Source organism: Panthera onca, chromosome B4 (genome assembly GCF_046562875.1).
Source record: "Panthera onca isolate mPanOnc1 chromosome B4, mPanOnc1 haplotype 2, whole genome shotgun sequence".
NCBI classification, from domain to species: Eukaryota; Metazoa; Chordata; class Mammalia; order Carnivora; family Felidae; genus Panthera; species Panthera onca.
In genome coordinates this window covers 121111503-121135031 of record NC_138345.1, presented here as the reverse complement: position 1 = coordinate 121135031, position 23529 = coordinate 121111503, and the positions used below count along the sequence as shown (strand labels likewise).

At 35.9% G+C, this 23529-nt stretch overlaps 1 protein-coding gene across 6 annotated transcripts in view; it reads right to left on the bottom strand.

Annotated features, from left to right (window-relative positions):
* ANO4 (anoctamin 4) overlaps positions 1 to 23529 on the bottom strand; it is a 416532-nt gene that overhangs the window by 24103 nt on the left and 368900 nt on the right. For all 6 annotated transcript variants that reach the window (XM_060656635.2, XM_060656636.2, XM_060656637.2 and 3 more), the window contains 6 exons: positions 22432 to 22468; positions 19855 to 19966; positions 18809 to 18866; positions 18573 to 18670; positions 16155 to 16297; positions 342 to 494 (listed from right to left, as the gene is read on the bottom strand). In XM_060656635.2, the coding sequence (XP_060512618.1) occupies positions 342 to 494; positions 16155 to 16297; positions 18573 to 18670; positions 18809 to 18866; positions 19855 to 19966; positions 22432 to 22468 (601 nt within the window). The remainder of the gene's footprint in view (positions 1 to 341; positions 495 to 16154; positions 16298 to 18572; positions 18671 to 18808; positions 18867 to 19854; positions 19967 to 22431; positions 22469 to 23529) is intronic.

The following is a 23529-nucleotide window of genomic DNA, read 5'->3' as shown; positions in this document are numbered from 1 at the left end:
ACTAAGGCAAACGTTTGGGGAAGGGTAAAACAAAGTAAAGCAAATGGAGGATTACTTTAAAAAGGATATAAGTGATAAGTCAATATTTTAGATTCCAAGTTCTTAAGATAGAAATAACCAAACTGAGAATCTATTTAAGCACAAATTCTCTAGTACCAGAAATAATAAATTTCTGAAAAGGTAGCTTTACTTGTCTAATATTATTTAAAGCTAACATAATTATTCTCTTGCAAGAATTATGGTTTCCATGTAAGATGACTTAATAAGTAAAAATCTAAAGTTGGTATCTGATTTTATCCACTGGATGGTTAATATCTTTAAAAAATTCAAATCTAACTTACCTATGTCTTTGGCCCTTGAAGCTAAAGGTCGTCTCCACTGTGTGACAAATTTGTAAGCATCAAGTCGGATTTCAATTATGTTGTTCAGTAAGGCCAGAAGTGGTGCTAGGGGAAAAGCTGCCACAAAGATAGTTGTGAATCCAAACTGAAGAACTAGAGAATAGAAAAGGAAAAAGAACAAAGAGTATTGGTTTTCTATTACTATTTTCAAAAGGATAATAATCTGAATGTGTCCATGTCTTCACCCATATTTTTCCCAATATAGAAGCACAGGAAACATCTCTACAGAAAAATGGCCAGGGCACTGGAGCAACAGGCACTCCCTGGGCCTGAAAGTAATGACATCCTAGGAGAAATGACCATACCTAAGATGCAGATCCTGTTTTCTAAATACCATTTTCTAATAAATGGAACAGAGGTCCTTGAATAAATGTTTGATTCTAGAGCTATAGCAGGGAAAATACAAGGGGAGTCTGGAATATCTCATGATGTTAGGAAGTCCTTGAAATAGAATGGGGAACATATCAGTAGAACACAGGACAAACTTGAAGAAGCTACCAATAGCCAAAGCTGGAACAATATATACAACAAAATAGATAATGATAGTATTGAGTTACAATCCAAAGACTAAGTATATAAGTCCATACTGATATAAATAACTGAATAAATGGGGGAGAAGGTATAGCTCGTCCTTATGGCAGAATTTTAATTAGCAAATTAGAAAACAAATGTGTAAAAATAAATCTAAAGGAATGTTAAAAATAGAAAATCACTAGTGGTCAAAAACATCACAATAGTAATTGTTGCAGGCAAGAATCACCAAAGAATGATAGTGAAAAAATAGGACATTTGTATATTATCAAAGTATCTCCCTTCATGATAGTAATTACAAAGGGAAAAACATTATCCTTACCATGGAAAAACCTGGTAGCCATCACCTTCACCAAGTAAATATTACCAATAATAAGACATATTGACATCCCATACCACTATGTGATGTACTGAGGTGCGTACATCATTTCTGTGGTGTGGTATGGACATTTCCACAACATTAATTCTTCCAATCCACGAACACAGGATGTCTTCATTTGTGTTTTCTTCAGTTTCATTCAGCAAAGTCTTGTAGTTTTCATTGTACACATCTTTTACTTCCTTGGTTAAATTTATTCTTACTTATTGATTTTGATGCTATTATAAATGGAACAGTTTTCTTTACTTCTCTTTCAGATGTTTCATTATTAGTTTATAGAAATGCAAATGATTTCAGTTGATTTTATATCCTACAACTTTACTGAAATTGTTTAGTGCTGACAGTTTTGTTTTTGTTTTGGTTGAGTCTTTGCAATTTCCTATATGCAAAATCATATCATCTGCAAATAGTGACAATTTTACTTCTTTTCTGATCTGGATCCCCTTTCTTTGTCTTGCCTAATTGTGCTAACTAGGACTTCCAGTACTATATTGAGTAAAAGTAGGGAGAGTGGACATTCTTGTCTTCTTGATCTTAAAGAAAAGTTTCAATTGTTCTCCACTGAGTATAATATTAGATTTAGGTTTATCATGTATGGCTTTTATTATTTTGAGGGATGTTCCTTCTATACCCAATATGTTGAAAGTTTTTATAATGAGAAGATAATGTATTTTATCCAATGCTTTTTCTGATGCTATTGAGATAATCATATGATTTTTATCTCTCATTCTATTAATGGATTACAGTTGACTTGCATATTTTCAACCAACCTGAATCCCAAAGATAAATCCCATGTGGTCATGGTTTTTGAAGTAAAGAACACATTAAGATGATTAGTTTGCTAATATTTTGTTGAGAATTTTTGCATTTATATTTACCCCTTGGCCTTTAGTATCAGGGTAATGTTGGCCTCACAGAATGAGTTTGGAAGTTTTCTCTCTTCTATTTTTTGGAATAGTTTGAGAAAGATTGGTATTATTTTTCTTTAATAGAAGAATAATTTTAATAATAACTTTAATAATTTCTTTAATAGAATCCATTAGTGAAGCCATATGGTTCCAGGGTTTGCTGTGGTGGGATATTTTTTATTATCAGCTTATTCTCTTTACTTGTTAGTGGTCTGTTCAGATTTTCTATTCCTTCTTGATTTGCTCTTGAGGTTGTATTTTTAGAAATACATCCATTTCTTCTGGTTACCTAATTTGTCAGCATGTAATTTTTCATTAGAGCCTCTTATTATCCTATGTATTTCAAAGTACCTGTTGTATTATCTCCTTTTTCATTTCTGATTTTGAGTCTTCTCTTTTTTCTTAGTCTAGCTAAAGGTTTGTAAATTATGTTTACTTTTTCAACACATCAGCTCTCAGTTTTGTTGATTTTGTCTATTGGTTTTCTGGTCTCTATTTCATTTATTTCAGCTCTGATATTTATTATTTCCTTCCTCCTGGTAACTTTGGGCATAGTTTGTTCTTTTTTTTTCTAGTTTATTGAGGTATAAAGTTAGGTTATTTGAAATCTTTTTAATTTCTTAATATATGCATTTATTGCTATAAATTTTACTTTCAAAAACTGTCTTTGTTACTTCTGGGGAAGAGAGCAGAGTAAAAGGATCCTAAGCTCACCTTGTCCCCTGGATACACCTAGATAACACCCACATCAGTGTAAATAACTGAGAAAATGACCCAAAGATGGGCAGAACAGACTTTTCACAACTAATCATACAGAGGCCACATAAAAAATGGAAATCAAAGAGGAAATCAAAGAATACATGGAGACAAATGAAAATGAAAATACAATGATCCTAAATCTTTGGGATGTAGCAAAAACTGTTCTAAGAGGGAAGATTATAGTAATATAGACCTACCTCATGAAGTAAGAAAAATCTCAAACAAGCTAACCTTAAAATTAAAGGAGCTATAAAAAGAAGAACAAACAAAACCCCAAAACCAGTAGAAATAAAGAAAAAAGATTACAAAAGAAATAGAAAATTAAAACACATTAGGACAAATCAATGAAACCAGCAGGTAGCTCTTTGAAAAGACCAACATAAATGATAAACTTTTAGTCAGACTCATAAAAAAAAAAGACTCACATAAACAAAATCAGTAAATGAAAAAGGAGAAATAATAACCAACATCACAGCTATACAAAAGATTATAAGAGAACATTATGTAAAACTATATGCCAACAAATTGGACAACCTAGAAGAAAGGAATAATTTCCTAATATATAATCTCCTAAAACTAGATCAGGAAGAAACAGAAAATTTGAACAGATTGATTACCAGCAATGGAATTGAATCAGTAATCAAAAACTCCCAACAAACAAAAGTTCAGGACAGATAGCCTCACAGAATTCTACCAAACATTTAAGGAAGAGTTAATTTCTATTCTTTTCAAACTACTCCTAAAGATAGAAGAGGAAGGAAAACTTCCAAATTAATTCTATGAGGCCAGAATTACCCTGATACCAAAACCAGATAAAGATATCACAAAAGTGAGAACTATATGCCAGTATTTTTGATGAACACAAATGCAAAAATCCTCAACAAAATATTAGCTAATCAAATCAAATAATACACTAAAAAAAGCATTCACCATGATCAAGTGGGATTCCTGTGATACAAGGGTGGGCTTAAAATTCATAAATGAATCAACACAATTCGTCATTAAGACACAGGGTAAGAACCATATTATCATTTCAATAGACACAGAAAAAGCATTCAACAAAATAAAATATACATTCATGATAAAAAACCCTCAACAAAGTAGGTTTAGGGGGAACGTATTTCAACATAATAAAGGCTATATATGAAAAACCCACAACTAACATCATACTTAATGGGGAAAACTGAGACCTTTCCCCCTACAATCAGGAACAAGATGAAAATGTCCACTCTCACCAGTTTTATTCAACATAGTCCTGGAAGTACTAGCCACAGCAATCAGACAAGAAAAAGAAATAAAAGGCATCCAAATTGCTAAGGAAGAAGTAAAATTTCATTATTTGCAGATGACATGATACCATATAGGGGAAACCCTAAAAACTTCACCAAAAAACCCCTACCAACCAACACTGATAAATGAGTTCAGTAAAGTTGTGGGATGTAATATCAATATACAGAAATCAGTTGCATTTCCATATACTAATAATGAAGTAGCAGAAAGAGAAATTAGGAAAATAATCTCATTTACAATTGTACCCCAAATAATAAAATATCTAGGAATAAACTTAACCAAGAACATGAAAAACCTGTACTCTGAAAACCATAAAACTTTAATCAAAGAAATCGAAGATGACACAAATGGAAATATATTCCATATTCATAGATTGGGAAAATTAATATTGTTAAAATGTCTATACTCCCCAAAGCAATCTACAGATTTAATGAAATCTCTATCAAAACACCAAGAGTATTTTTCCTAAAACTAAAACAAGTAATCCAAAAATTTGTATGGAATCACCAAAGACCCCCAAATAGCTAAAACAATCTTGAAACAGAAGAACAAAATTTGGAGGCATCATAATCCCAGATTTCAAGATATACTTCAAAGGTACAGTGATCAAAACACTATGGTACTGGCACAAAAATAGACACATAGATCCATGGAACACAACAGAGAGTCCAGAAATAAACCACAATTACATGGTCAAATAATCTATGACAAAGGAGAACGAATATGCAATGGGAAAAAGACAGTCTCTTCAACAAATGCTGGAAAAATTGGACAGTACATGGAAAAGAATAAAACTGGACCACTTTGTCACTGCATACACAAAAATAAACTAAAAATGGATTAAAGATCTAAAGGTGAGACCTGAAACCATAAAAATCCTAGAAGAGAGCACACACAGTAACTTCTTGACATTGGCTGTAGCAACATTTTTCTAGATAGGTCTTCTAAGGCAAGGGAAACAAAAGCAAAAATAAACTATTGAGACTATATCAAAATAAAAAGCTTTTGCACAGCAAAAGAAACCATTCAAAAAACAAAGAGACAACCTGTTGAATGGAAGAAGATACTTGCAAATGATACATACGATAAGGAGTTAATATCCAAAATAAATAAAGAACTTCACCAACCTCCCTCCCCCAAATAATGAAATTAAAAGTTGGGCAAAAGACATGAACATACAGTTCTTCAAAGAGGACATACAGATGGCCAACAGATACATTAAAGGGTGCTCAACATCATTCATCATCAGGGAAATGCAAATCAAAACCACAATGAGATATTACCCCACACCTATTGGAATAGCTAAAATCAAAAGCACAAGAAACAAGTGTTGGAGAGGATTGGAAAAAAATGCACCCTTGTGCACTGCTGGTGGAAATGCAAATGGTGCAACCACTGTGGAAAAACAGTATGGAGGTTCCTCAAAAAACTGAAAATACTATTACCATATGATTCGGTTACTCCACTATTCAGTATTTACCCAAAGAGTACAAAAACACTAATTAAAAAAAAATGCATCCCTATGTTTACTGCAGCATTATTTACAATAGCTAAGATATGGAAGCAACCCAGGAGTCCACTGATAGAGGTATGAATGGATAAAGAGGTGGTATTTATATACAATGGGATACTCAGTCATCAAAAAAGAAATGAAATCTTGACATTTGCAACAACATGAGTGGATCTAGAGTGTACAATGCTAAGTGAAATAAATCAGTGAGATAAAATCAAAAACCATATGGTTTCACTCCTATGTGGTATTTACGAAACAAAGCAAAAAAAAAAAAAAAAAAAAAAAAGACAAAAAAAAAGAATCCTGACTCTTAAATACAAAGAACAAACTGGTAGTTAACAGAGGGGAGGAAGCTGGAGGGCATGGGTAAAATAGGTGAAGGGGATGCTGAGTACACTTACCATGATGAGCCCTGAGTAATGTATAGAATAGTTGAATCACTATATTGTACACCTGAAATTAATATAACTCTCTATGTTAATTACATTGAAATAAAAAAAAAAAACTATCTTTGTCCTATAAGTTTTGGTATGTTGTGTTTCATTTTTATTTGTTTTGGGATACTTTGTTTTCCTTTTGATTTCTACTTTGACCCATTGGTTGTTCAGAAGTATGTTTTTTAGTTTCCACACATTTGTAGATTAGAACTTTCTTCTTGTAACTTTCCAGTTTTATACCACTGTGGTTGGAATATTTAGTTGGTATGATTTCAATCTTCTTAAATTTGTTGATTTTATGTCCTACCATATGATCTATCATGGAGAATATTCCATGTACACAATGAGAAGAATATGTATTCTGCTGTTGGATGGACTGTTCTATATATGTTTAAGTCCATTTGGTCTAATGTTTGGTTCAGTTCCAATGTTTCCTTGTTGATTTTCTGTCTGGATGATTTATCTCCTGCTGATAGTGGAGTATTGAAGTCCTCTAGTATTATCGTACTGTTGGTCTATTTTTCTCTTCAGATCTATTAGTATTTGCTTAATATATTTAGGTGCTCTGATGCTGAGTTCATATATATTTATGACTATTGTATCTTCTGGATGTATTGCTTCCTTTATCATTATATGACTTTGTTGTTACTGTTTTTGTCTGGAACTCTGTTTGACATAAGTATAGCTAATCCCACTTTCTTTTCACTTCTACTTGCATGGAGTATCTTCTTCCATTCCTTTACTTTGGGCCCATGTGTGTCTTTAGAATTGAAATGAGACTCCTGTAGGCAGCATATAGGGGACTCTTATTTTTTAATCCAGCCAGCCACCCTGTACCTTTTAATTGGTGAATTCAATTCATTTACATTTAGAGTGATTATGGATATATAGGAACTTACTACTGCCATCTTACCATAACCAATAACCTTTTGGCTATTTTGTATTTATTTTGTTTCTTTTCTCCTTTGTTTCTTTCTACCTCTGAAGCTGGTGTTTTCCATTGTAATATGCTCAGTCTTTTTTTTTTTTTTTATGTTGCATGAATCTACTCCAGAATTTTGCTTTGTGGTTACCATCAGGCTTACATAAAATATCTCACAAAGAAAACAGTCCATTTTATGCTGATAGCAATGTATCTTCATTCGCCTATAAAGCCTCCACACTTTTACACCTCCTTTTTTGTATTTTTGATGTTACAATTTACTTCTTTTTATGCTGTCAATTCATTAACAAATTATAGTAGTTATAATTATTTTTAATCCTTTTTCTTTCAATCTTTATACTATATTAAGGGGTTAATACACCATCCTATTACAGTCTTCTATTTTGAATTTATTTTTCGCCTTTAGCAAAGTTTTATGTACTCTCATATGTTTTTATGTCACCAATCAGCATCTTTTCATTTTTAGCTTGAAGAACTCATCAACATTACTTGCAAGGGAGGTACAGTGGTGGTAAACTCTTTTAGCTTTTGTTTGTCTGGGAAAGCCTTTATTTATTCTTCATACCAGAGGGAAAACTGCCAGGTAAAGTGTTCTTGGTGGGTAATTTTTATCTTTCAGTACTTTAAATATGTCATTTCATGTTTCCTGGCCTGTAGAGTTTCTGCTGAGAAATCTGCTTACAGCCTAATGAGGATTCTTTTTAGGTTACTTCTCCCCCCGCCCCCCCCTCACCTCCTGTCCCTGCTTCCTTTAAAATTCTTTATTACTGATTTCTAACAGTTTCATTATAATGTGTGTTGGAGAAGTTTGTTTTTTTGCATTGAGATAAGAGGGTGTTCAACTAGCTTTGTGCATTTGTGTGTCCAATTCCTTCCCATGATTTATGAAGTTTTCAGCTATTATTTCTTTAAACAAACTCTCTGCCTCCTTATCCCTCTCTTCTCTTTCTGGTATAGCAGTTATTCTTATATTTGCCATTATAACTGAATCTGAGAGCTCTTATAGGGTTTCTTCAGTTTTTAAAAATCTAAATTCTCTATCCTTTATTTCTATATTCCTATCCTCTAAGTCATTTATTTTTTCTTCCATCTGACTTTCTCTAGTACCTAACCTATGATCTCCATTGAATTCTTTATCTCATTTACTGAATTCTTCAGCTCCAGAATTTTTTTTTTTTATAAATTCAATCTCTTTGGTAAAGAACTCCTTCTGTTCATTCATTTTATTCCTGAGTTATTGAATTGCCTGAGTTTTCTTGTAGCTCACTGAATTTCTTCATAACAGTTTTGAATTCTTTTATCAGTTAAATTATAATATTATGTGCCTTAGAATTTGGTTGCTGGAGAATTATTTTCTTTTTGTAATACCATATTTCCTTGATTTTTTCATAGTATTTAATGGTAGGAACCTCCAATTTTGCATTTGAAGTAGCAGACATTTTCCTTTGTTATGAATTTATGTTTACATTTCTTATAACTCAACAGGCTACATGCCTAATAACTTTTATAGTTTGCCAAACATATGGAAACTCTAGATGAAGAAATAGTAAACTATTGCTTTCAGGCCAGTTCCGGCCAGATTCCTGGTTTTGTTTCTTTTTGAAAACCATCTCTGAACTAAACATGGTTTTTTATGTGTGAAGTGCTCATATTTATAAGTACTTGTATAATATTTTTCCTCTTGACTCCAAAGCCTAAATTATTTACTATCTAGCAAGGTTCTTGATCTCTGTTATCAGTTATGTTTTTTTCTACAAGAAAATGTTCCTTGTGCTGCTGTTAAGGCAGATAAAGAGGGAGATGGTCACTTCAAATATGGTCATTGATTAAGCTGGGCTGGTTTTAGATGGTAGTTTTTATAAAGTGTGGTTCACCTCTGGTTTTTTTCTTGTTCTTTGGCTGTGACTGAGAACCTGGTGAGTCTTTATTTTCTTAGTCCTGAAAGACTGTGAGAGGTTCAGTTCTGTCCTTTGGAAGATTTCAATGTTGGCTCCTTAGCTTCTTCCTCATCACATCTTCAAAATATTACATTATTAGAGACAAAAAGTGGTTTTACATAAAGCTAAAAAGGTCAACAGTAAACTAGGAAAATCCTAAACTGTTTACACATAATAACACATCTTCAAAATGCATAAAAGAAAAGTTGACAGTACTAAAAGGATAATAAATTCAAGATCATATGTGGGAATTTTAATATACTTTTCTTAGTGAATAAATAGTATCTTAGTAGATAATATCTAGTAGAGAAAATAGTAGATAAAATAACTTAGTAGAAAAAGTAGACGAAGTTTAATAAGGCCACAGAAGATAAAGACAACACAAACAGTGTTGACTAATTGACATATGTAGAGCATTATATCAAATAATTGCAGGACACACTTGAAGCACACACCAAAATAGACAATATACCAGGGCATAAAGCAAATCTCATCATATATCAAACAACTGAAATAATATAGAGAATATCCTCTGACCACAATGAAATTAAATTAGAAATCAGTGACAGAGGGATAACTAGAACTAGAAAATTCCCATCTTTTGATAGTAAGCAACTATCTAAACATGTAACATTACTAAAGCAACATTACTAAAGTTGCTTACTTTAGTAACATAAACATAAAAGTAAGCAACATTACTAAAAAAATACATAATATCAAATATGAATGGCAATGGAATATATCTTAACAATGAAAATAAAACATGCCAAAATTTATGGGATGCAGCTAAAGAAGTGTTCATAGAGAAAATTATAGCTCTAAATGCCTATATTGGATAAGAATAAAAGCTGAAAATCAGTGATTTAAGCTTCCCTCTTAAGATACTGGTAAAAGAGAAAATTAAGCCCAAATAACACATAAGAAAGGAAATAAAGATAAAAGCAGAAATGAATGAAATAGAAGGCAAATGAGTAATAGAGAAATAAAATCAACAAAGCACAAGTTGATTTTTTTTTTTTTGGAAAAGATTAACAAGTCTCTTGACAGACTGTTAAAGAGAAAAAAGAAAAGTACAAACTATAGAATTATAAACGAAAAAGAGAACAATATTACAGGCCTTATATAAACAAAAAGTTAAGAAGAGGGTATTTCAAACAATTTTGTTCCACTAAATCTGAATATTTACATGAAATGGATAAATTTGTTAAAAAACAACTAAGAAACAGCTATCAAAATGGATACTCAAAATAGAAAATTGAAATAGTCCTATAACTATTAAGTAAATTAAATATACAGTTAGAAATCTTCCCACAAAGAAAATTCCAAGTCTAGCTAACTTCACTGAGTTCTTCCAGATATGTATGTAAGAAATAATAATCTTACACAAGCTGTTTAAGAGAATAGGAAAAAAGGGGGAAAATAATCTGAATCAGAGGTCATCATAACAATGACACCAAATTCTGAAACATTACAAAAAAGAAAGTATAGTATATGTTTCATGAACTTACATACAAATATTAGCAAATTAAATTTGGCAATACAAGCAAAAAAAGGATGACCAAGTGATTATTTTTTCCAAGTCTGCTAGGTCAGTGGAACAACCAATAAAACTTTAACAACCAATAAAATCAATCAATGAAATTCGCCACATTAATAAAGAAGAAACACATGATTTTAGTAGATTTAGAAAAATGATTTGATAGAATTTAATTACAACTTATGATAACGCTTAGCAACCTAGGGATATAAGTAAAGTTCTTAAACTTAACAAAAGGTATGTACATGGCAAGGTTGGGGGATAAATGAGTAGGCAGGGCACAGAGGATTTTTAGGACAGTGAAAATACTCTATATAATATTATAAGGATAGATATATGTCATAGTACATTTGTCCAAATCCATAGAATGTAAAACACCAAAAGTAAAGTAAACTATGGACTTAGGGTGATTATGATGTGTTAATGTAGGCTCATCCTTGGTAAGAAATGTGCCACTCTTCTCAATTTTGTGGTAAATCAAAAACTGCTCTAAAAACAGTCTTAAAAAATCAATCAGACTTCCCACCAACAGTGCAAGAGGGTTCCCCTTTCTGTGCATCCTCACCAACATCTGTTTTTTCCTGAGTTAATTTCAGCCATTCTGACAGGTGTGAGGTGGTATCTCATTATGGTTTTGATTTGTATTTCCATGATGATGAGTGATGTTGAGGATCTTTTCATGTGTCTGTTGGCCATCTGGATGTCTGCTTTGGAAAAGTGTCTATTCATGTCTTTTGCCCATTTCTTCACTAGATTATTTGTTTTTCAAGTGTTGAGTTTGGTAAGTTCTTTATAGATTTTGGATACTAACCCTTTATCTGATATGTCATTTGCAAATATCTTCTCTATTTCTGTTGGTTGCCTTTTAGTTTTGCTGATTGCTTCCTTTGCTGTGCAGAAGCTTTTTATCTTGATGAAGTCCTAATAGTTCATTTTTGCCTTTACTTTTCTTGCCTCTGGAGATATGTCAAGTAAGAAGTTGTTGCAACCGAGGTAGAAGAGGTTGCTGCTTATCATCTGTAGGATTTTGATGGTTTCCTGTCTCGCATTTAGGTGTTTCATCCATTTTGAGCTTATTTTTGTGTATGGTGTAAGAAAGTGGTCCAGGTTCATTCTTCTGCATGTTACTGTCCAGTTCTCCCAGCACTATGCTAAAGAGACTTTCTTTTTTCTATTGGATACTCTTTGCTGCTTTCTTGAAGATTAGTTGGCCATATATTTGTGGGCCCATTTTTGAGTTCTTTATTCTATATCATTGATCTATGTGTCTGTTTTTGTGCCAGTACCATACTATCTTGATGATTACAGCTTTGTAATATGCTTAAAGTCCAGAATTGTGATGTCTTCCACTTTGGTTTTCTCTTTCAGGACTGCTTTAGCTATCTGGGGCCTTTTGTGGTTCCATATAAATTTTAGGCTTGTTCTAGCACTGTGAAGAAGCTGGTATCATTAAAAAATTTTTTTAAGTTTATTTATTTATTGAGAGAGAGGGGCAGAGAGAAGGAGAGACAGAATCCCAAGCAGCCTTTGCATCATCAGCACACTGTTCAATGTGGGGCTCGAACTCACAAACCATAAAATCATGACCTGAGTTGAGATTGAGTTGGACACTCAACTGACTGCCACCAGGGGCCCTTGTTGGTGTTATTTTGATAGGGACTGCATTGAATGCAAACTGGTATAGCCACTCTGGAAAACAGTATGGAGGTTCCTCAAAAAATTAAAAATAGAACTACCTTATGACCCAGCAATTGCACTAGCATGAATTTATCCAAAGGATACAAAAATGCTGATTTGAAAGGGTATATCCATCCCAATGTTTATAGCAGCACTATCAACAATAGCCAAATTATGGAAGGAGCCCACATGTCCATCAGCTGGTGTGTGTGTGTGGGACACACACACACACACACACACACAAAATGAAATACTACTTAGCAATGAAAAAGAATGAAATCTTGCCATTTGCAACAACGTGGATGGAATGAGAAGGTATTATGCTAAGCAAAATAAGTCAGAGAAAAACAGATATCCTATGATTTCACTCATATTTGGAATTTGAGAAACGACAGATGAACATAGGGAATATAAAAGGAAACTGGACAGCACTGGACAGCAATATGCAGAAGAATGAACCTGTACCATTTTCTTATACCAAAGGAAAAATAAGATAAAAACAAAGAGGGAGGCAAACCATAAAAGACTCTTAAATACAGAGAACAAACTGAGGGTTGCTGGAGGGTGGGAGGGTGGGGGACATTATGGAGGGCACTTTTTGGGATGAGCAGTGGGTGTCATATATAAGAGATAATCACTGGGTTCTACTCATGAAGCCAAGACTACACTGTATTTGAACTTAAATTTTAAAAACATTTTAAAAAATCAATGAGAAAAGAAAATCCCAATATAAAAGTAAGCTAAGTGTAGAAATTATAAATCTGATTCTAAAAGTTATAGGGAACCAATTTTGAAGAACAAAGTTGAAATTTTTGTTCACTTTAATGTATCAGCAAGAGAGTAAGAAGCCAAGTCACCAACTGGGAAAGGCTATTTGATTTGCAACATAGATACCTGACAAAGGACCCATATCCAAAATAGGTTAATAACTTCTACAAACCACTAAGAAAGAGAAACAAGATCATGGATTTGAATGGGAATTCACAAAAAAAAGCATAGCCTTATAGCCATAAACATATGAAAAGGTGCTCAGCGTTACTAGTCACCACGAAATTTCAAATTAAAACCATGACATACTACTACACACCAACCAGAGAGGCTAATATTTGCAAGGACTAACAAGTTTTAGTGAGTGTGTGGAGTAACTAATACTCTAAGACTGCTAAGTTGTAAATTGGTACAACTTAGTTTTAAAAACTCAGTGTTTGCTGAAGATCAACAGGTGCCTATCTTATGGCCCAGTAACTCCACTCCTACATAAATTCCCTTCAGAAATATGTACATATGTTAACCAAAGCACAGGTACAAAACGTTCACAGCAGTATTATTTGTAAGAGCTCAAACCTGGAAATATCCCACATATCTATCCCCAGTAGAATGGATAGATAAATATTGGTATATTCCTATTTATTTCCAGGAGCCTAGAAGATCTGCAGACTCACAAAATAGTTCATCTATTGGCACAGGGACATCCGCATTTCCACAAGTAAATTTGACTTTTTTTTTTTTTTGATTCAAGCTTGACAGAGGCTTTGATTCCTATTAGAAAGCATTTATCTAGCATGTTTATCCTTAGCAGTGCTCATGAAGTTTTATACTCATAAAGTAAATTTTATGATATGGGAAAGGGTTGAAAGTTGGGGGTGGTGGGGGTCTATGTGATTTAGGGGAACAGAAGAGAAAATTGGGGACTATCTGGGAGTAGAAATGCAAAAAAAATCCCCACATATGCCTAAAGATGGAGGTGAGTATCAAAGAGAAATTCCACCTGCTTCATTTGCTTCAGGTATACATTCTAAGAATACTATATGGTAACGAAAATAAAATTTTACTACCTGTAGCAACATAGAAGAATCTTATAAACATGATGTTGAATGAAAGAACAGTGTGTATTGTATAATTTCATTCACATGGAAATTTAAAAAAGCTACAATTAATCTATGGCATTAAAAACCAGAAAAGTAGTTAGTGAGGGTGTTATGACTTGGAAAGAAAACAAAGGAGCCTTCTTTGATAATGATAATATTCTGCTTCTTGATCTACCACACAGAATGGCAAACATTTTCTTTAAGGAGTCAGTAAATATTTCAGACTCGATGGGCTGGGCTATACAGTGTCACAACTACTCAATTCTACTGTTGTGCAAAATGAACTATAGATAATATGTAACTAAATGGATATTGCTATGTACCAATAAAACTTTATTTACAAAAATAGGCAGTGGGCTCAATTTGGCCTGAGGGCTAGTAGTCTGTCAAACTCTTACTTACACAGATGGGAAAATTTGTAAAAATTTATGGATCTGTACACTTGTATAGTTTTTGCATTATCTGTTATACTTTAATGAACACATTTAAAAATATATAAAACAAAGCAGGGAAGTCATTAAGAAAATAAAATGACGAGAATAGAAGGAAGCAGTTAGGATTCTCTGGTCTGCTTGCGATGCTTCCAAGATTTGTTTCTTGTTACAGATACCGCAGTACTTGGAACTGTACTAATTCCAGCCACATAAAAGCTTCTTTTCAAGCACTCAATATACCAACATTATTGTTCATTTCCTTCTTTATGGGAGAAGAGTCCATTAAGAGACCTCAGAGGGGTTAGTTCTCTTAATGAATTCCCTTTATTAAGTTTTATTATTAATGCCCACATTGATTTCTTCTCTGAGTTATATCATTCTGCCCTTCTATAACTGAAACTCCAAAAACATCAGTAGATGCTTAAGACATAAGCAATCTAAAAAACGTTAAGCATCAATTCTGCTATTCATTTAATTTTCAGATTTTTCCCAGAAAGAACTCCTTTCAGAAGTAATGCTTCTTGTCCATCCGTACCCTCACTTTTACCCCATGTTACAGAGCATAAACATAATTGAAAAAAACAAACAAACCTATACACACTCAATATATCTGCTAAGAGATTTTGTTAGCTTTTCTCCCCTGGGAGATAAGAACAGGAAAATAATAACAATGATACAGATAACATGTACCAAGTGTATACTATGAGCCAGTCATTGTTCTAAGCCCTTTCCATTCATTAACTCATTTAATCCACACAAAGACCTTATGAAGTGGTTACACTCATTATTATCCCCACTTTAGAGGTGAGCAAATTGAGACAGAGATTGTTATTACCCAAGATTTCATAGTTAATAAGTGATAGGGCTGGGATTTAAACCCAGGCAATCTGTTTCCATAGCCCATGCTCTTAAATAACATGCTAAGATAAATAACTTGGGTTTGAATAATAGAGAAATCTAATTCCTTAAATGTAAGTTGCATAGTTTAAGCATTCCTGGCTTCCTGCCATCATCTCCAAGAGAAATGGCGGCTCCCTCTAAGCCTCCCCTGATGTATCCTGCAGCATCTATTATACTTTACTGCATTTATTTTTATATCTCTGACTTTACCCCCACATAAGTTCTTTGAGAGCTGGGACTATGCCTTATTCCTTCTTGTAGTTCTAGTGCCAAGCATACAGTCTGTCTGGACATAACATGGCTCAATACATGTCTGCTAAATGAGAGAATCAATCATGCCATGAATGATAACTCCTTTTTTTTGGCCCACCAAATTTTCCAACCCATTCTTGTTTTCTGGTGATTGATTATAAGGGACAGGACGCAATATCATGAGGAGTTTGAAGCAACCTGGCTTTTGGCACCATCTCTATGGACTGAACTTCTTAAAGCAAGAAACTCTCTCCTCTGAAGCACTTAACTTAAGAGTCCCCACGTGCTTCTGGCCTCAGTGATAATGGGTGCGTGTCTAGCTGAATTATAGCTTGAGATCTAGAATTTGAATTTAGAGTTAATAGGATAAAATAGGATATTTCCATACTCATTTCTAAATATTCATCGAAGAGTCCATAGGCGTTCATGGGCTGAAGGTTGTAGTCCTTTTCCCACTGTGGGAAACTTATTTTTCTTTCAGGTCCACGTTCTTGTCGTACTTTCCTTCTGGTCCACCAATTCTGAATTAACCTGCACGACAAGATAAGTTCCTTTAAAAAAATATATGGCTGTTCGTAAGACATAAGTAATAAGACAGAATTCAAATATGGAACCATCATTTAAAACTTTTTAGGATAGGCTGCCAAGGACATAAAACCTTGGATTAGGAAGAAAATAACAATGGAGGCTATACTTCATGCATTTGTACTTGCAAGTGAACAGAATGTCTGATGAACTTATTTTAAATATTCATGACATTGTTTCATGTTTAGTGTTGCCTTGGAGGGCTGGATAGAGGACAGAGAGCATCTATAAACTGATCTTCTGGCACGAAGGCAATACCCTGACCTTGGAGTAGAGGAAGGTGTGGCTTAGCTGACTTAACTCAGGACCCATGAGCAATCTTAACCATGTGGGTGCTGATCTGCATATTCTGAGGAGGTCCCGGAAGATCTGCAAACCCACTAAATGCTTCCTCTTTTTGGCACACTGAAGTCTGCATACAGTTCCACAGTTGGACTTGCCTGCTTTTAGCTTGATCTTGAGACAGGGGCTCTGATTCCCAGTAAAACGCATCCTATACTGGTGAGGTTAGCACATTAATCCTTAGTAATGTTCAGGAGTGCATCTTATGATATGGAACGGGGTTAAGGAAATGGGTGGGGGGTCAGGTCTGTGTGCTGTAGGGGACAAGGAAAAATTGAAGGGTATCCAAGAGTAGAAATGCCCCCCAAAACCCCCCAAAAACAAAACCAACCAACCCAACAAACAAACAAAAACCCAACCAGAAACAAAATGTGAAATAAAGGAAAAAATGAGAGGGGGTATCGAAGACCCATGACCTATTCCACAATTTTGCTCTATGTCCATAATACTAGAAGATAAAATATAGTTCCCTTGGGGGCACCTAGGTGGCTCGGTCGGTTAAATAACTGACTTCAGCTCAGGTCATGATCTCACAGTATGTGGGTTTGAGCCCTGCATCAGGCTCTGTGCTGACAGCTCAGAGCCTAGAGCCTGCTTCAGATTCTGTGTCTCCCTCTCTCTGCCCCTCCCCTGCTTGTTCTCTCTGTCTCTCAAAAACAAATAAACGTTAAAAAAAATTTAAAAAAATATAGTTCCCTTGATGTCTCTGACATTTTGATAAATTATGGTTTATACTTTAAAGAAGCATACAATGCTGTTAATTTTTAAACTTTATGCATTTAAAAAAGTTTTATAGAAAACATCAAGCACTTGGAATACGTTTTTTAAAAAGAATTCTAAGAATCAAAAACTACTGGCATTGGCTCCAACAAAGAGCTAAGAGGGGACTTTTTCAAAGCGATCCAAGTTCTAGCTAATTGTTCTGGTTGAATGGTCCTCCCTGAAACCTGGAGTTCTCTATGGAGACACCAAGCTGCCATGAAAACCAGTAGGTGTGGAAGGAATTAAAGCAGAAAGAGAGGGGCTCCTGGGTGGCTCAGTCAGTTAACTGTACGACTCTTGATTTTGGATCAGGTCACGATCTCACAGATTGTGAGTTTGAGCTCCATGTCGGACTCTGTGCTGACAATAGCTCTGAGCCTGCTTCAGATTCTCTGTCCCCTCTCTCTGCCCCTCCCCTGCTTGCACTCTTTCTTTCTCTCTCAAAAATAAACATAAAAAAAAAAAGCAGAAAGAGAAGTTGCTGATTCATGTTCCTTTAAAACTTAACTGACCAGAGCTGAGCAAACACAGCAGAATTCAGTTATCCTTATAAAAGTGATGCATGTTTTTTGCCTATTGTCATCAACATAAACTCTTATCACCAGGTGAACATATTTTTGCTGGTTAGGATATGTTGACTTAGAAATACTCCAGTTTCTTTTCTGCATGTCTAAACTTTTTTTCCCCATAAGTTCCTTTTCTGTAGAGTTTGAATTTAAGATAGTTAAAAAAAATTAATTCCTGATTTATCATGGGCATGGGAGAGCAGAGCTCTAGTTAATGTGTCTTAACTAGTGAGAGCCTTGCAGTGCTATGGTATGAGGGTCAGAGGCATCATTTAAAGAAACTTCCAAGCAAGTGTTCAATATTTAGGGCCCCACAGAGACTTTTTAAAAGAATATTCACTATCATTCATACTTCTTATGCTAAATCTTCCTAAAGAGCTAATGTTTATTACTTTTATGACCGTCTTTGAATAACTGAGCATGAACGCTTAGCTCCAGGTACATGCCCTGGTGTAGCTGCTGAGTCTGCATTGCTTATCTTACTTGCCACGCCTAGAAAAGCCAATAATGAGCAATGCTGCATCTCTACTACACATGTCTAAGGTACTTACGGGTAGCCAAGTTCCATGAAATTATTCCAGGTCTGCTTTAGCACCATTATAATACCCATTTGCATACAGAGATCAATAAGGCATCCACTAGGGTGGCACTGCAAGGTAAGCAAACACAGAAATTCCAGAATCAATGGAGAGGAAGAAAGAGTGTCTGGTTTCTAATCTGCACAAAGTGGCCCTAGGCTGTTTAATAGAAGTCTGTAGCAAACAAGGAGATAGGGAAGAATACAGACCTCTTCTAGTCTCCATCTGTTTATCAGCCTCAAGTAGGCACCTGGGTGTCCTGTAAATCTTTAACACACAGAAAAACAGACCATTAGCATCCTGTAGGTCTAAGCTTTCGGTGACTATTATGTTCAGGGTAGCCTATCCTCCAGTGAAAATTACGGGTACAATCAGGTCTGAGAGAATTAGGAAACTCTCCAGAGCTGTCAAAACCGCAGCTTCTGGAATTCTCCGGGGGATATATCCCTTCTGGACTGCCTGGCTGCTAACCACAGAGGCCAGCTCTCGTTGCTTGCTGTGGCTTTGAACATTTTCTGCTAAGTAGCAAGTGCTCTGGCCTGTGTAACAGCATGTTGGATTGAAACACATTCTGATCTTTTTGAATGAAAGTTTAATTTAAAAAAATAACCAGCTTCACTATTTGCATTTCACAATTCACTAGAATTGCATGCTGAAATAGCTCGAAACCGAGGAGAGGCTGCTGCGTCCATGCCAGCAAAACCCAATGCTCCACCCTCCTCTGGTTCTCATCTCCTGGGAAACACTTCCTGGAGCAATGGAACCCATAGGACAGGACTGCTCCACACAGGAGCCTTTCCAAATCCTCATAACTGCTGGATTCGGAAGTTGCCTACTCTCCTCTGGAGTCCTATGTCAGCCCCTTTCCTGTCTGGATGCCTTTCCCTCTTCTGTGAAGGCCGGCATCCAGGATACACTGCAGATCACTGTCCCCATTATACCACCTGCTTGCACTGGTGTGAGACCCAGGGTCCTGATTCAGGTGTGGATGGAGCCCACAAGTTTTAAATTCATCCTTCACTTGTGCAAATGCTTCTCCTCTGTGTACCTTACACTGAGAAAAGGTGCACAGGTAACACTTGAGTGGAGCGACCATTCCCCACGAGGAGAATAGGAAGGGAAAGGAGGAGGCTGATCTTCTCTTTTTAGCCTTTGTAAAAATCACTCTAAAGGAGGTGCTTCTCTGTCACCCTGGTCAGCGACCTCTGCACGCTCTGTCCTGGCCTCCAAAAGCGTGGAGAGATCAGGTTCTTACCTTCCAAGGAAGAATGCGATGTAAAACGTGGAGCTGTTCAGATTGACAAACTGAAAAAGAAACATTTTCAGGGTGAAGCTGTTCTCCCACTCAGATTCTGTGCGAGGCTGTTCTGTGGACAAAAGGGGAGTAGAATTTCAGAGGCTGCATTTGACCCCTTCTCAACTCCCTCTGCCCTGCTCCCTATACACACAGGAGCAGAGGTGTTCTAAGGAAGCTGCAGGAGACCACAGTGCCTGTAGATGGTACGTGATGGAATGGACCACCCAGGGGATCGAGCCTTAAGCTTGCAGACCAGTCCCATCCAGGTTGTGGTGGAAAGCAGCTACTGACACATCTGAAGCGATGGAATATCCAGTTTGTTCTGCTGTGACAGGATGCCCAGAGAGCCTGGAGTAGAGGCAGCCAGGCTTAAGGGGCCTCATTCCCAGGCCTGGCACCCTGCAGGAGTCTTTCCATTGCTCTTAGTTTCCCCCTGTGAGGTAGGGTCTGTGTGGGGTCAGTTTCTCTTCCAGCTCCTAATAATTCCTTGTTCTCAATATATATTCTGGTGAAATGTCAGGTGCTGTTGGGCAAGAGGGAGTCAGACCCCCCCTCCCAGAAAGCTGAGTATCTGACTTCTTTGCCTGTCACCCTCATCCATCATTTTTCATTCCCGTGGACAAATAAAAAGGAGACGACCTCATTTTTAGAGCTTTTACTGTATATCACCATCTGCATCTTATAATATCCTTACCTCAGTCATGTGCCAGTTCTCATCTCTTTATATTTTGACTTCCATAAAGCAAATGCTCTTTGGACACTGATATGAATCAAAGTATAAATCAAACTTCCAACTTGACATCTCATGTCAAATGCACCTATCCTTCCCTCAGAGCTTCAACCTCATCCCAAACAATGTCAAGGAAAATGTATTTAATACAATAGTACTTTTTCTGTTTCCACATTCCCTGAGCTTCTATTGCTCTTTACCATTTCACCCCATCAGTTCCTTTTCCACTAATTATAATTCAAAATGCTTGCTGGAGCATATCTGAGAAGGGAGGGGAGAATATAATTTAACAAGGTTGTACTGCTGATGAGGGAAGAAAATACAGGATTGATGCGGGGGTGGGGGAGAGGAGAAAGTGAGTGATGGGCATTGAGGAGGGCGCTTGTTGGGATGAGCGCTGGGTGTTGTATGTAAGTGATGAACCATGGGAATCTACCCCAAAAACCAAGAGCGCACTTTACACACTGTATGTTAGTCAATTTGACAATAAATCACATTAAAAAGATAAGGGTGCCTGGGTGGCTCAGTTGGTTAAGCGACTGACTTTGGCTCAGGTAGTGATCTCACAGCTCATGAGTTCAAGCCCTGCATCAGGCTCAGTGCTGACATCTCAGAGCTTGGAGCCTGCTTTGAATTCTGTGTCTCCCTCTCTCTCTGCCCCTCCCCCATTCATGCTGTCTCTCTCTCAAAAATAAATAAACATTAAAAAAAATTTTTTAAAAGATAATAAAAGGGTTTTGGCTTTGTTTCACTTCTGCTACTGAACTACTGGTAACCTAGGAAGGTATCCCACGTTGTTTGCCAGCTGGATGGGTTCCCAGGTATCTCGACCACAGATGGACCAGGACTGTATCACCTCGGCATCTTTGCCAGCCTGGATCAAGGTGCCATTGGACACAATCTGCCAATGCAGTTACCTCTTCTGTGGATATGAACCTCTTCTATCTTTTTGGGGAAGGAGAAGTAAGGATGGAGGTTTCAACGACATTAAAGGAGATATACCACGTGCCTACCCCTGTACCTGGTACATAGAAAAGCTCGATACATGGCATCTTGTATTATGATTATTATAAATGAAAGCACTTTTGTGATTTTTCCCCCCTCTGGACAAGCTATATATGGGAATGTGCTAAAATAGGTTACTTGTGGGAGCATGTAATTTTCTGAAATTGTATACAGTAAAATGACTGATGTTTCATTAACAAAATTGGGACAATTTTTATACCTTGAAAACATGGAAAATGCACAGTATATAGTAGGCTTCCAGATTGTTCTAATGCTTTATGGAGTCAGAGACATGTTCTTAAAGGTGACTTGTCCAGGTGAGTGTTATTTCTACAAACATCAGTAGTGGTTAGGCCACCTACATTCCTGGTAGAAGGCTCCCAGTCTCCAAAACAGCTAACCTTGCTGTGGTTTTATATATACTATGAAAAACTTGATACATTTTTATTTAAATGAAAATTGTACGCAATAGCAAGTGAACAATTTTCTAAATGATTCTGGGCACTTTATTCACATGTACTTTTGTGACGCTATATTTTTTGTGCATTAAGAGAAAACCTGTCTAAAATTACATTACCTCATGATAGATAATATTTATGACAAGCTTTAAAGCTTTAGACAGAAAAGATCCCTCAATTGCTAGACATACTTAAAATGTTCCATTGAAAGCAAAGAACTTATTGTATGCAATTTGAAATAAAAAGAATATTTCTTTTCAGCAGTATTTCATAAACGAATCTTTGAAAGGATGCTTTCCAGACCACAGTACTGTACCATGAAATAAGAAGGGTCTCACTTACCTAAATTCGTCAGAAGAAGTGCAACTTTTTCATAGAGCTGTAAAACAAATTTCATACATTTAACAAAAAGACCCTAGATGCTACAAAATATGTAATTATAAAGGAAATAGGTAATCAAGTCATGAGTGAAAATAATTTCATTAACCGCCCATAACTTGAACAATGAAAACACTGTAAACAAACACTGTGTCCTTTCTGGGCAAGAAAGAAATGCACAAGGTCCCATTTTACTATTTTTAAAATTTCACTTCTTATGTTGGAGTGAATAATTCTGTGGCAACAAGACTAGCTGCCACTGATGACCAGCTTGCTATGTGATGGCGGGCAAATCACAACATTCTTGGACCTTAGGATCTCTAAGACTGATTCTGATGGTAAGATTCTATAATCTCAGGGCACCTGGGTGGCTCAGTTGGTTAAGCATCTGACTTTTGGTGTTGGCTCAGATCATGATCTCAAGGCTTGTGAGTTTGAGTCCCCCATCGGTTTCTGTGCTGATAGCATGGAGTCTGTTTGGGATTCTCTCTCTCTCCCTGTCTCTCTGCCCTTCCTCTGCGTGTGCTCTCTCTCTCTCTCTCTCAAAATAAATAGATAAAAAATATAAAAAATTCTGTAATCTCACTGTTTATGGACTGCTGTATTTTCTAGATTAGAGCATTAATAAATACTAAAGTGATGAAACCTTACTGGGAACTCCTAAGCTTATACTCTGCTTTTCCATTAGTGGATTGGATGCATCCTTCACTTACCCAGCTGTTTGGTAAATAGAGGGTCCTAAGAGGGAAGGGATAGTGTGTGTGTTTGGTGTGTGTGGTGTGTGTGGTGTGTGTGGTGTGTGTGGTGTGTATGTGTGTGTGTGTGTGTGTGTGTGTACATGATTTATAAAAGTGCAGGGTACAGTTCAGGGCAAACCCAGGTTTGCATCCCCAGAGAGGGTATAAATTGAGAAAAAGAAAAAGTGCCTTCTCTAAGATGAAAGATGATAAAATGGAAATTTCGGAAAACTAGTGAAATATATTTGAACAACATGAAAATTAAGATCCTATTTAGACTGAAATGGTGAAAATGCACTGGTTAAAATTCCCCTGGCTGGAATTA